Raw genomic sequence first — 13,772 nt, 5'->3', positions numbered from 1 at the left:
CTGGGAAATATGTCTTTAGCTGTGCACAGACATTCCCAGAATAAATCTGGATTCTGTTAGGAAGGGAGTGTGGATATTGGCTGTCAACTAGCACTTGCTCCCACAGTTCCCACAAACGGACCAGCAGACCTGGATTTGAATCCCAGCCTGCCTCCTACCAGCTTCCTGCCTATACAGTGTGGTACTTGGCCAAGGGTACGACCTGGTCTGGTTTGGCTGTGCCGGTTGGGTCCATACTTGGCAAGGTTGCATCGAAGGGTTCAAGGAGAGGAATGGTTCTAGAACCCCTAAGGCCTTTGCTGCCTGCTGCTGAGGAAACACAGCTCTCCTGCCCTCCCCCGATTCCCAGGCATTGGGGCACAGACCCCCTCCTGAACTGGAGGATGAAGTGGGGCTGCAAGGCAGGGACACTAAATGCACAGGGACGGGGACAACAGTGTGTAGGGAAGTGCTGAGTAAGTGGGTCTTGCCTCAGGGCTGGAGTTGGCGGGTGCAGGGCACAGACAGCAAGAGCTCCCCAGAGCCTATGGAAGGACAGGCCCTTCCTAGGGTGAAGGTATAATTTATCGTCCAAATCAGGACGCACTGGTCAAAGCGGGTGCTTTCGCAGCATGCCCCAAGCCCAGCTGTGAATCAGGCCTGTCTGGGGAAGCTGGCACACATGGTCGCCCCACCTTCATCCCACCAGTGAACATGGGGCTGGAGCCTTTGTGGGTGTCAGCTAAGCTTGCTGGGGTGGTTTTCAGGTTAGGAAGGTGAGAACTGAAAACCTCTGCAAACTATTAAATAGTAACAACTTTTAAAAATCAAAAACAAAGAAATGGAGAAATTTTAATGCAAGAGAGAAATAATAGCATGGTGTACTTCCCCTTTCCCGATCTGTCCTGCCTGGGAATGTGCTCACGGTGTGTCCCCAGGCCCTGTGGGGAGCACCCCTGTCCCATGCGTTACATTCAACTGCTGCTCTGGCTTTTGAGGGGCCAGCTGGCCTCGGGCCTCTGGCTGGCGTCCTCTGCACCCCATCTCCCTACTCAGCCAGCAGGGCCGAACAGCTGGGCCCGGCTAGCCCCAGGTGGAATAAACTACATCCTGCTCCGCCCCCGCCAGGTGTATCTGTCCCCGGGGGCTCCAGGGAGGGCTCCACCACCGGCTAGGACAGAGCCCCTGGCCGGCAGCTCCGTGGGCAGCAGGACGGCCGCGTGCCCCCGAGATGTCTCAGACTCAGGGCCTGCCTCACAGCTGGTCCTCGTCCACCCAGATGGTCTTGCGCTGCTCCTCGCCGATCTTGTCCTTGATGACGCGGAGCAGCTCCTCCACGCTGCCCCACATGTCGGCCTCCACCGTGGCGTACAGGCACGGCAGCGCCTCCAGCTCCTTCTCCTTCAGCCGGCACACGCGCAGGAACTCCTCCTCCGTGTCTGGCCGGGGCAGCAGCTTCCTGCGGGGAGACACGCGGGGGCCGTGTGGAGAGGCTGCAGGACCGAGCCCTGGTGTGGCGCCCACCAGCCCGGCCACCGTGGGTCCCTGGGCCACCCGACCCCCCACTGACCACTGTGGCACCTGCCCTCCCTGCCCGGCACCCCCAGAGCGCCTGCCACCACCTCACGCTGCGGACTGTGCCCTTTCGTGTTGTTCATTAGGGGAATCCCAAGAGGTGGGGATTTAAACAAATTCTTATTTTTAAGCATGAAGAAATACACATAAAATACAATTTATCATTTGAACCATTTTTAAGCGGATAATTCAGCAGCGTTAGGTATATTCACATTGTTGCACAACCAAGCTCCAGAACGTTTTCATCTTCCCAAACTGCAAGGCCAATAACCACTAACTTCCCCTCGCCCTCCCCCAGCCCCAGCGCCCACCGTTCCGCCTCTGTCTCTAGGAATCTGACTACTCTGGGACCCATCCAAGTGGCGTTGTATAGATTTGTCATCTGTGGCTGGCTTATGTCACTGAGCATGATGTCCTCAAGGTTCATCCATGCTATAGCAGGTGTTGGAATGTCCTGCCTTCTTAAAGGCTGAGCAATGTTCCACTGTGTGGCTAGACCACATTTCGCTCATTCCTTCCCCATCAGCGGACGCTTGGGTGCTCCCTGCTTGTGGCTACTGTGAAGGGTGCTGCTATGACCACGGTGTGCAAATAGCTCTTGGAGACCCTGCTTTCAGTTCTCTTGGGCATGGGCCCACGAGTAGAAAGCTTGGTCAATGGCAGTTCTATTGTTAACCTTTTGAGGAATCGTCACGCTGTATTCCACAGCGGCTGCAATTACACTGTCGCCAGCTGCACACGAGATTCCAATTTCTCCACATCCTCACCAGGGCTTGTTAGTTTCCATTTTTTTGGCGGGGCCATCCTAACAGGCACGAGGTAGCGTGGTGAGGATGTTCATCTCATTTGCTCATTGAAGGATTCCCTGTGCCTGGCACTTAATAGGTGCTCAGTAAATATTTGGTGACAAAGAATGAAGTGGCCCAATCTGTCTAAGTCTCAGTGGCCCCACCTGTAAAATGGGGTCGTGATGTTTGTTTTGCAGTTGTGCTGGAGGAGAGGCGGGGATCGGAGAAGATGCCACTTATGGGCAAGTCTGTCCTTGTCACTCAGTCCCCAGACCTCAGTGCCATCCCCTCTTTCAAACCCCACAGCTAACCCTCTAATGAACCCACAGGCTCGACCCTGGACAGGATCCAGATTGTTCATTGTGGTCTCCCAGACAGCACCGGCCCTGCACTGCCACCCTGCCTGTCTCCGCACAGAGGTGAGAGGAGCCTTTGCATCCTAAGTTGGACCACGTCACTCGTCTGCTCAGAACCATCGGTGGCTTCCCATTGCGTGTGGAGTAAGGAGTCACATCCACCCTGTGGCTGGCGTGGTCTGACACGGGCTGGATCTGCCTCCTCTCTCCACGCGCCCAAACCCTGGCCTGCTTGGGGCCGTCCTGCCTCGGGGTCTGGGCGCCAGCTGTTCCTCTAGCTTCTGCTGGGCCCCTTCCCGCAGTGGTGGTTGCAGGTTTATCCCTGAGGCCTTCCACCACCCCGGGTCATGCGGCGCCCGCCCTGTCCCCTCAGCACTTGTCCCACAGTGTGAGTTACTGTGTCTGAGGCTGCACTTGGCCTCAGCTCCATGAGGTTGGGGCCGTGTCTGCCTGGGACTTGGGTCCTGTACTGACGAGGACTTGCTAAGGGGATGAGGGGAGCGGGGGAAACAAAGGCTCGGGGAGCCAGGGGCCTGGCGGTGTGTGGGGGAGGGGCAGCCGGGGCCTGGGAGCCCTACCTGAACCTCTTCACGTTCTTCTCTGACACCCGGACGAAGAGCACGATGGGGAAGATGTTGGACTTGATCAAGTCTCTCACGCAGCCGATGCCGGCCTCCAGCAGACAGTGCTTGTTCTGCAAGCACAGTGGCTGTGGTCAGCGGGGGCCCACCTGCCCTCCCCAACCTGTGCGGGTGCCTGGGTGGGGCTGGGACGCAGGGCCAGGGTGCACAGGTGAGACCCGGCCTCCGTGAGACGACATTCCGGCTGTGCGGGGAGCTGCAGGACTCTGCCGGGCACAGCGGTGTGCCGTTGGCAGAGGCCAGGCCCCCGCCTGGGCGAAGCAGGCCGTGGGAAAGCGTTTGAATAAAACATCTGCTACTCTTGTGGGCCCTCAAGGGCATCCTCGGCACTAGGCAAGAGGATGGAAAATGCACAAAGGTGAGGGCCCGGGCTGGGAGCATCTGCCAGGGTTCTTAACAGTGAGAAAAAGGACAATCCCTGCTTCATCAGAGGCATCACTTTAAAAAGCCACCAAACTTTGCGTTGAAAGAGAACATACATACAGTGTCCTAAGCCTGCGTCTCAGTGAAGCTCACAAGCTGAACACACCCAGGTCCAGAGGTGGAACTGGCCAACCCGACCTCCTGCCGCTCACCACCCCCACACCCCACGCTCTCCACACCCCTCCGCGTGGCCACAGCCCAGACTTCTGGCAGCACCGCGCTGGACAGCATTGCCTTCTCAGCCAACACGCGCTCTCGGCTCCAACCCTGCCAACTCATTTTCTAGCCACTCCAGCTGTCAGAATTTCCTAAACTGCTGCAGCCCAGACTTCAAAAAACAACAAACTGTTCCATGATGGCTGATGGCTCTGCTGTGCTTTTATCTGTGTGAGTAACGCAAGGAGCAGGCAGGAGTGACCGCTGGCTAGACGGACCTCCTGGCTGGGTGCCTGCTGCTGCCCTCCCCAAGGTTCTTGTTCCCACAGAGCTGCCCCCCTGCCACAGCCCCCATCCAGGACACTGGGGCCACACTGCCCTGTCTCGGACCTGTCAAGTGCTAGGACAAGAGAAAACTCCTTCCTGACACCTGGCTCCAGAAGATTCGGCCTTCCATGCGGACAACGTCTCCGCCGCGCTGCCAGCAACCTTTCTGATGCCCCATTTTCCCGTTCGGTGAACGCAGTGCCTGTCACCTGCTTGCTCGTCCTGTCTCTCGCCCTGACACGCTTGCTCTCTATGTCTGGCCCTTGTTATCACAACCAGACACACACACATCCCTAAACAATGTGAACCGGCACACCAGCACCAGGAAGCCACCAAAAACAGAAGGTGGTTCCAAAATACAAACCCACGTCAGAGCCCAGAGAACGAGGGCGGAGAGAGAAAGTTAGCACGGGGCAGATGCGGAGAAGGTTTGGCTGTGGGGAGGTGAGAGCAGCTCTTCATCCCACCCTCACCCGGGGACAGGGGGCCTCCCAAAGATAATTCGAGTATTCCCGCCCCGCCCAGCCGTCAGCGCCCACCTTACCTTGGCCGCCACAGCTTCGATGTTGGCGGGAACGATGCACTCGAAAGTGTTGGGGTTCTTCTCTCGGGAGTAGATGATGGTCTCCGTCTTCTGCTTTCTGAGGAACTCGTCTCTCGTGACAATGTCTGCACACAGAGGGACCAGTCCTGAGGCAGCACGAGCGGGGCCTTGGGTCCCATCCAGGCCCTGCTCGCCCCCGCTGGGCTCTACAGGACTCGGTGTCTGACCCCCTTCCAGCCATGTTTAAATGAACCCTGTCTCCTCCACTGGACTGTGAAGCCCCTTGAGGGCAGGGCCAAGGTCACACGTCCTCACACTCCCCATGGCAGCCCACAGGGCAGGTGTTTAGTAAATACTCATGGACCAAGTAGCTCAGGTGCAGTGCTGATCTCCAGTCGCCAACCATGAAGAATCTCCTGTGCCATCCCCAATCATCTGTCCACACCCCCAGTCACCATCACCCACTGATACATCCACCCACCCATCATCCATTCATCCATCCGTTTATCTAACCATCCACCTACTCACCCACCTATCCATCCACCCATCATTCGTTCATTTACGCATGTGTTTATTCGCCCATCCGTCTAGTCATCATCTATCCATCAATCCATTTTCCCATCCACCTACCCAACCATCATCTGCCCACCCATTCTCCCATCCATCCATCCATCCATCTGCCGCCCACCAATCCATTCACCCGTCTATCTATCCACCCATCATCCACTCACCCACCGCACCCTACTAAGGGTCAGGCAGTAGAAATAAAAACATGTTAAAAACACAGCTGCCGTATTAAAAAATCTACAATCTAGCTGGGGAGAAGAGTGTAAGTGACAAGGTAATTATATAATAAAACTTAATGGGTGCAGTGATGGGCTACTTAATGTGGGAGCATTGAGGAAGTGTGGGGGAGAGGGGTGCAGGCAGGCTTCCTGGAGGAGGAGCCATGTATCAGAGGCCCCACTCACTTGCTGGGTGACCCTGAACATATCTTTAACCTCTTTGGGCCTCAGGTTCTCCATTTGTCAAAGGCCTCTACAAGAAGTGGCCGACAGGTTTTACAGAGGAGGAAACAGGTTGATGACTTACCCCCAGGCAAAGAGACAGAAAGTATAACTGTGGTTCTACCAGGGGCTGGGGGAAGGGGGTGGAGAGTGAGTGTTTAATGCAGACAGGGTTTCAGTTTGCAGGTGAAGAGTTCTGGAGATGGATGGTGGCCATCAGGCAGCACGACAATGAGAATGTACTTAATGCCACTGAACTGTACACTTAAAATTGCTAAGATGGTAAATTTTGTGTTATGCTTATTTTACCATCATTTAAGAAAAAAAAAAAACCCTAGGCATCTGATATTTAATTGGTTCGAGTGGGCATGGGGCATCCATTTTTTTTTTTTTTGAGACGGGGTCTTGTTCTGTTGCCCAGGCTGGGGTGCAGCGGTGTGATCACAGCTCACTGCAGCCTTGAATTCCTGGCCTCAAGCGACTGTCCCCGCAAAGTGCTGGGGTCACAGGCTGAAGCCATCACACCCGGCCTGGCATCTGTGTGTTTCAACACTGCAGATTCTGATGATGGGCCTAGCACAGCAGGGCACGGCCTCGCGATCTGCGCCATCTCACACCAGCCTCCAGGGTGGGCGCCATCGCTCTGCTGTGCGTGAGGACACCAAGGCCAGAGTGACAGGTGGCTGGCCTCGAGCCTAGGGCCCTCAGTGGGGACCTGAACTCCTGGCTAACCCTGTGACCTTCACCCTCTCACCCTGAGGTGAGGGGAGGCGGCTCTCTCCACTCCCCAGGCCATGGGGACAATGTGGGAGTGGATTCACTCCCTCACCACCTACACCTGGCGAGGAGGAGGCAGCTTCTCTATTCCCGGGGATGGAGGAGGAGGAAGGGAGTGGGAGGGAGTTGGGGGGAGAGGAAAGGGGTGGTGGCCTTGTCCATGGGCTTCCCTTGGGGCCCCCAAGGCGGCCACCTCTGCTCACCTGACTTGCATATGGTGAACTCCATGGCGCCCCCCGAGTTGAGCAGCTTCTGGACCAGCGTCTTGGCCAGCACGGTGGGCGTGAAGAGCACAGGCCGGCGGCGCTCGCAGTGGAAGGCACGCACCAGGCTGTAGGGGATGAGGCTGAGGTTCTTGCTGAGCTCGCTCTCTGGGTCCAGCTCTGGCAGGGGCAGGAGAGGGCAGCTGTCAGGGCCCTGCCCGCCCTGCCGGGGTGCACGCTTGGTCCCAGGGCCCAGGAGGCCTTCGGGGACTATGCGCCACCTGGGGCTGGGTCCCAGAGGCCACTGTACAGGGCGGTGCCCATGCTCCACTGGCCGTGAGCCATGGAGGCCTGGCCGGGAGCCCTGGGCATCCAGCCCTGTCTTCAGGGGCCACATCTGTGGGGCAGAGGCAGACAAGGAACACATGGACCCTGGCAGGGCTCGGGAGGGAGGGGTTGCTCTTGCAGCCAGTCAAGGATTTTTCTCAGAGGAGGGGCACAGCCCAGGACCCGCAGGCATCATCCAGCAGGTAAGGGTGAGGTGCGGGAGCCAGGCCGTGGCAGGTGGTGGCGACCTGGCCTCAGTTCCACTTTGTCAAGCCCCATCTGGCTGGTGTGTGGGGCGCTGGACAGAGGCTCAGGAGGGAGTCTGTTAACGTCCCCCAGAATCCAGTGCCTTGTCCCTTGACTTCGCCCTTTTCTGACTGTCCCCTGGGGTCTTGGCCTGCCTTCCCCTGAGCTTGGAAGCCTGGCTGGCCATTGACTGAGCCTTGCCACGGGGGACGGTGTACCTGGTGGCCCCTCACTGGCTGGATAAATGGCAAGAGGTGCTCAGTGGGTGGAGAAATCAGTTCCTGACACTTCACAGCAAACAGCCCCGTTAACATGGCATCTGGGCTCAGAGTGACCATGGCACCATGAGGGGTGAGCTTGGCGGACATCACCCCAGGAGGCTGCGTCGTCCTCCTGGTCAAGCACTTTTAGGTCCCTCCCAGGGACCTATGTGCTCTCAGGTGGGGCTGTGTGGCCTGTGGCGGTGGGGAGGGGTCTCGAGGTCACTGTGTACCTTCCTGCCTCTCAGTCAAGAGCTTGGTGGCGTCCAGTGAGTTGCGGGCCAGGTTCCCCAGCGGGCTCCCTGAGATGATGCGGACCCGCTCGTTACTGTTCATTCGCTTGTACTTGTTTTCGGATCTGCTGACGAACTGGAGGAACACGGGGAGGGACCAGTCAGTTTCCTGCTTCTAACCAGGTAGAGCCACCTTGATCCTGACAAAGCCAGACCTCTGTTCAAATCCCAGCCCTGTCCTGGGCGTCCCTGGGCCGCTGGAGCTGCCCAGCAGGTGGCTCGAGTTCTTTGCTCCTAGGTAGATGTGGTTAGTAGGTCAGTAAGTGAACAAAAGCCCCAGCTCCCAAGCCTCTTCCTTAACCAGGCCCTTGATGACATCTCCATCGGTCCCACCTACACTCCTGTGGGGACTTCAGGTGCAGCCTTTGTTGGCACTTGGGACCTGCTGTGCCCTGGTTGGTGAGGACCCCCGGCTGACAGCCCACTCGCTGTACACGTGGTAGTCATGTGCCGGACAGCCCTGTCTCCCTCGACACTGCTCACCATGGCCTGACCCCTGCCTCGGTATCCCCGAGTCTTCTGGGGGGCACCCACTTCCTGCTACAATTCACAGAGTTGAGTCCTAGAGGGCAGACAGGATGCTTCAGCAGTGGCAGGGGCCAGGTTCGCACCACGTTTCTGGGGCTATGCTGTCCCCCCCACACCCTTCCTTCCACAGGAAGGAGAATGCAGGCGAGCTGGGGTCTCAGCCCAGCCCTGGTGCTAGCTGGCGGCACGCTCTCGTATGAGACTCGAGGTTCCTAGACTTTCGCATGACACGTGGGCACAGTAACGTGTCACCACAGATAGCCTCTCCTGAGGAATACCTCAGACTTTGCCAGTGCTCCCTCCCACCTGGTGTCTTTCTCCCACCTGTTCGTGTCCACCTGGGTTTTGGGTCATGCCAGGAACCACTGCTCTGGGTTTCCTCTGTTCCAGCGTCAGGATGGAGCCGTGGAGTGTCACACTGGTTCCGCTGGGGTCTAATTAGTGTGGCAACTACACAGATACACGCTCATGGGACTACATTTTAATATGACTCATTTAGCTTTTGTCAACTGGTGATATAAAAAATGGTCACAAAAAATGCTCCTGTATTTACGTGAACTCACATCTGAAGATACCACACATTGTGCTAATCAACGTTTCTTGTATAATGATCCATGCAAAAAAAAAATTTTTTTTTCCTTTTAGAATTAAGTACAAGGGAAAAATCTTTTCTGGTCCTGAAGAGCTAAAATGTTTCTATAGACAGAACCTGCTGGGGTTCCCTTTTCTCCTTGGCTTTCAGGATGCTCAGATAAATGTAATGGTTAATGTGAGGAGCTATACTGGCCTAGATATTGGGAATGTTTGTTTTCTTCTCCTGATACACTGTTTCTGATTTTTCTATTAATATTTGAACAGCTCACTTCAGTTTCTTTTAGCCACAAGTTTCCTCAAATCTTTTATGAAAGTGGGACTTGCTTCCAACAGGCACAGAGACTGTCTACCGACCTGTCGCTGAGAGGATAAAACGGGACAGCGGAGGTGAGGCACTGTGAAAAGTTGCAAGTGGTGTACAAACACAAAGCATTGTGATTTTGATACAGGCGTCTGGTCTCAGTAGGCAGAGGGCAAGGCCATAGCCAGCCGTGATTGCAAAGTCAGTGGCTCGCTGGAGAGCTTTACCTGAAGGAGTTGGCCGAAGAGGAAACTCGCTCGGGAGAGGCGGGGACTGACCCGGGGGTCGCTTGTTGAAAGCAGCTCTTCAGGCTGCAGGGTGTTCTGAAATGAGTTTATCAATCAGTCAGACCCGGCTGGGCTTGGAAGGGTTGGTGAGATCAGTGATGCTGTTGAGAACCAGCGACCTGTCGCCAAGCCCCTCTGCGCTGAAGCTTCAGTTGTGGGATCAAAGGGTTCCAGACGGGGGATGGTTGGGGAGGGGTGAGAGGAGTCGTGAGACTTGGGGAAGGTGACTGTTTGACTGAGGCCAGAGACGGCAGAGCCTACAGTCCAGCTGGAATGGGAAATCGTGGCTCAGTCACCGCCCTTTTTCCTGGCAAAGCTGGAGCCTGGGGAAGGGCACAAGAGGATGGGGCTCCGTCTAGAGAAGGTGTCCCCTTCCTAGGGAACCGAGCCCCTGTGAGTCATTGTCGCAACCATATGAATGGATCCCCCCTGTTACTCCCCCCAAAAAAGACCCAGGGAGGTGGGTTTGAGGCTGGCGAGGTCCCCGTCCTTGCTGCCCTGCAGGGCCACAGGGCAGACCTACCCGGAGGGTCCGCAGGGTGTGGTGGGCGGGGTCCGCCTCCTCCCGGCCGCCCCGGTGCATCAGGCGCTGCAGCTTGACCAGGAGGAGTTGCTGGGCTCTGGGGAGGCAAGCGGGGCAGAGCCTCAGGGTGGGCCTGGGCCAGCAGCGGCTCTGCACAGTGCCCGTGCGAGTGGGGCGCGTGCCCGGCCCTGTGGATGGTGTCAGTCTGAGCCCAGGGGCACCCCAGGGAGAAGATGGTGCCTCGAATCTGTGTCTGAATCCTGCCTGCGGCTCTGACTCACTGTGGGGCTGTGGCAAAGTGGCTTCGCTTCTCTGAGCCCAGGTTCCCTCGCCTACAGGTCTGGTCTGACGATGCTCACCTGGTGGGACTTGGCCTGGGAAGCAGTTCACAGTCATACAGACACTAAGGTGTCACACATGCTTTCCCGGTGCCTGCTGTGCTGCCTGACACGCCACCTGCACTTGGCACAGCCAGTCCTGTTATACCCACCTACCGCGGCCGGGATGCGGCCTGTAGAGGACAAATGACTAGGGAACACAGTGAGGGCACAGAATCGAGTGCCAAGCTGTCTGGTCACCAACCAGCCTGCAGGAGGGTGCCAGGGTGAGAGAAACGTCCCTGTGGAGGCAGGAAAGCCTTCCTGGGGAGGAGGGACTGGGGGACCACCCTGTTCAACAGGCAAAGGCGTGGCCTTTCTGTGGCCTGGGCTCCTCTGTGGCCCCTTTGCCGATGCCCACGGCTTCCTCAGCCCCTGCCTGGTCCTCCTCGTGGCCAGGCTCTGGCCTCACCGGCTGTAGCTGGGTATTGTGCCCACGTCCAGGTCCTGGTCTGTGAAGAGGTCCACCCGCGCACACAGCCATTCATGCCTGTCCTGATACATGGTGTCTCGGACATGGACGACGTCATCACACTTCAGGGACATGGTGCAGGCGTCCAGCTGGCTGGAGATGTTCAGGTTCAGCCGGATGTAGAACGAGTCCCCCGATGTGATCAGGCCCTCCTCCACGTCCTTCAGCAGCTTCCGGTACCCTGCGGGGGAGAGGGGGAGCTGGCTGTGGGGGCAGCTCCCAGAGCAAAGTCACTCACCACCACCCCAGATAATGTTCCCAGGTGACACGCGCCTCTAGAGCTCATGGCTAGCGAAAAGTTCTTCCCTGATGAATGGGCAGCCGTGTCATTTACCTGTTTTCCTTTCTGTCTTGGCTGCCAGGGAGCACAAAGCTAAAATCTGTGCAAAGCTGCAGCCATCGCCTCTACTAGCATCTCCGCTACAGTCTCCACGTCTTTCCCAGCATGACACAGCATTTGCTTTTTTAATTTTTTAAACTGATGCACAATTTACGTATGGTAAACTGCATACATTCTTGAGTATTTAGCTTGATGAATTTTCACAGATGTACACACGGGGTAGCCGCCACCCAGAGCGCTCTCTGTCAATGCCCTTCCAAAGGCGCCTGTATCCTAACCGCTGTCACAGCGGATAAGCTGCACCTCGAGTCACACACATGGAACCTAACAGTACTCGCTCTTTTGCTTCTGGCCTCGGCTGCTCAACATCATGCCCCTCAGGTTTGTCCGTGACGCAGCGGTGCAGCGGGAGTGCGTGCGTTTGCATGGCTGCGTTATACTCCACGCTACGTGCGCTTATCCATTCTCCTGTGTGCGCATCTGCATTTTGCAGTTTTTGGCTACCGTGAATAACTCCACGGTGAGTTATTCTTACACATTGCTTTTGGTGGACATACATGCTCATTTCTCTGGGATACGGTGGAATTACTAGGTCATGGCGTGTATATATATTTAGCTTTAGCAGATACTGCCAAATGGTTTTCCAAAGACGTAGGACCAAGGTACGTGTTGTTTTAATCTTACATGTCGTCGTCCTTGCAATTAAAATTTTGCAAATGCTTTGGAAGGAAGCAAGGTGTAAACCGTGAGTACAATAAATACAGTAAGCTCTCAGAGAATGTCTATGATATAAATTCATAATATAAATCCCCAAATCAGCCCAACATGCAGAGGGCTGCATAATGCAGTGGAAGGTAACCCAGTTCTAACAGCCAGGCCCAGAGTAACCCATCAGATGTCTATACCACACATTCCAGGGACATTTCAGCCAGAGGTTGTCTGGCCCATGTCCTCACTGTGTGGCGTGGAGAAACAGGGATTCCCTGGCGGGTCCTTCTGGGGGGTTTGACTTTGTCCAGCGCATCTCAGCGTCCTTCCCGCCCACCCAGCTGGGTCAACAGCAATTGCTATCCGAGCTCCCTGCCTCCTGTGAGCAAAGGGCCTACAAGCAGGTCCCTGCAGAGTGAACCTTCTCTCCCTGGAGTTTGACTGCAGGGCGCTGCCGCTGCACACGGCTGGGGGGCGCCGCTCATGTCGCAGTCTGTGGTACTACCGGCCAGTGGGCAGGGCACTGCCCAGAGATTTTCTGCCTGGCTGGAAAGCTAGGCCACAGGAGCGGGGAGCAGCCTGCCCTGTGTGTGGGGGAGACTCGGCCCGCAATTGGGGACAGAGTGTCATTATCGTTTTCTGCACGGGCAGGGTGCTGCTGGGAAGGAGCCGAGCAGGCGGCACTGGAGGGCGGCTAGAAAGAAACGGCTATTTATGCTCTGTTGAAACATTCATGAGCCCTGGTGGTTAAAAATAAGATCCAGCTGCAGAGATGATCACGCAGGAAAGCCCAGCGGTGAGAGTGAGAACTCAGACTTCGGGGACACAGGAAATGGAAAACAGAGCTCAGGACTCTGGCCCGGAGATAACAGAGGAGATAAGGAATCAAAGGCTGCTGGGTCCAGAGGGGAAGGGAGGGCAAGACCCACTGGTCCTGGGGGGGCAGGGACCACACAGCAAAAGGCCTGGGGTTGGGATGTGGCTCAAGGGCCTTGCTCAGTGATGAGGCCACCCCAGAGCTGCTGCCACCCAGGAACTTCACCCTGGCAGGGAGGATTGATCCAGGCCAGGCCAAGGTCACTGCCTCCTCCAGCCTGGCTCTGACACATGTGCTTGAGGCTGGGGTTGCTGTGTCCCCTGTGCCAGGGCAGGTACATGGGGACTTGGCGAAAGAGCCCAGAGTGAGACAGCAAAGTTGCGCTCCAGTTGTCTGCTCTCCCGGACCTGCTCCCCGGACCCTCCTGATGGAGCTGGGGGGCCGCGTTCCCCCAACTGAACAGATGAGGAGTGGAGGCTCTGGGTGGAGGGGTCACTTGTTTAGTCCAGGACCATCCCCCACCCCTGGCCAGGTCTGGAGTCTCTAGCTGGCTGGGCCTCACCTTCCTGGTTGACCTTGTAATGCAGCGTGACGGGGCCGCTGCACCTCTGGATGGTCCAGTGGGCCTCTTCTTTTGTGCACGTGTCCAGGGGGACACTCTGCCTCTCGCCTCTGATGGAGCCTTCCAGCTAGACAGTAAAGACACACCGTTTTGCCCCAGCTCCGTGGGCAGCAGAGTCTCGGGGTGAGATTGCTCCCGGAGGAGTCAAACATCCTGAACAGATGACCAGCTCAGGCCACCGAGGGCAGAAAGCATCCCGACAGCATGCGTGTGCTGTGCATGGGCTCCAGGAACACACGTGGGGAGTTGGGGAGAGAAGGGCCTGGAGGTGCTGACGGCCCGGGCTGCTTCTAGCTCCCGC

General features: G+C 56.8%; 1 protein-coding gene across 1 annotated transcript in view; it reads right to left on the bottom strand.

Annotated features, from left to right (window-relative positions):
* Positions 1-1,162: 1,162 nt before the first annotated feature.
* The window catches only part of CARD11 (caspase recruitment domain family, member 11), a 40,029-nt gene continuing 27,419 nt past the window's right edge, over positions 1,163-13,772 (bottom strand). Inside the window, 9 exon segments of the mRNA XM_012638923.1 lie at positions 1,163-1,438; positions 3,277-3,392; positions 4,790-4,914; positions 6,777-6,956; positions 7,843-7,978; positions 9,553-9,648; positions 10,136-10,232; positions 10,925-11,165; positions 13,412-13,632. Of these exon segments, the coding sequence (XP_012494377.1) occupies positions 1,234-1,438; positions 3,277-3,392; positions 4,790-4,914; positions 6,777-6,956; positions 7,843-7,978; positions 9,553-9,648; positions 10,136-10,232; positions 10,925-11,165; positions 13,412-13,632 (1,417 nt within the window). The 3' untranslated portion in view covers positions 1,163-1,233.

Source organism: Propithecus coquereli, unplaced genomic scaffold (genome assembly GCF_000956105.1).
Source record: "Propithecus coquereli isolate 6110/MARCELLA unplaced genomic scaffold, Pcoq_1.0 Scaffold137, whole genome shotgun sequence".
Lineage (NCBI taxonomy): Eukaryota > Metazoa > Chordata > Mammalia > Primates > Indriidae > Propithecus > Propithecus coquereli.
This window is presented reverse-complemented; position numbering and strand designations above follow the sequence as displayed.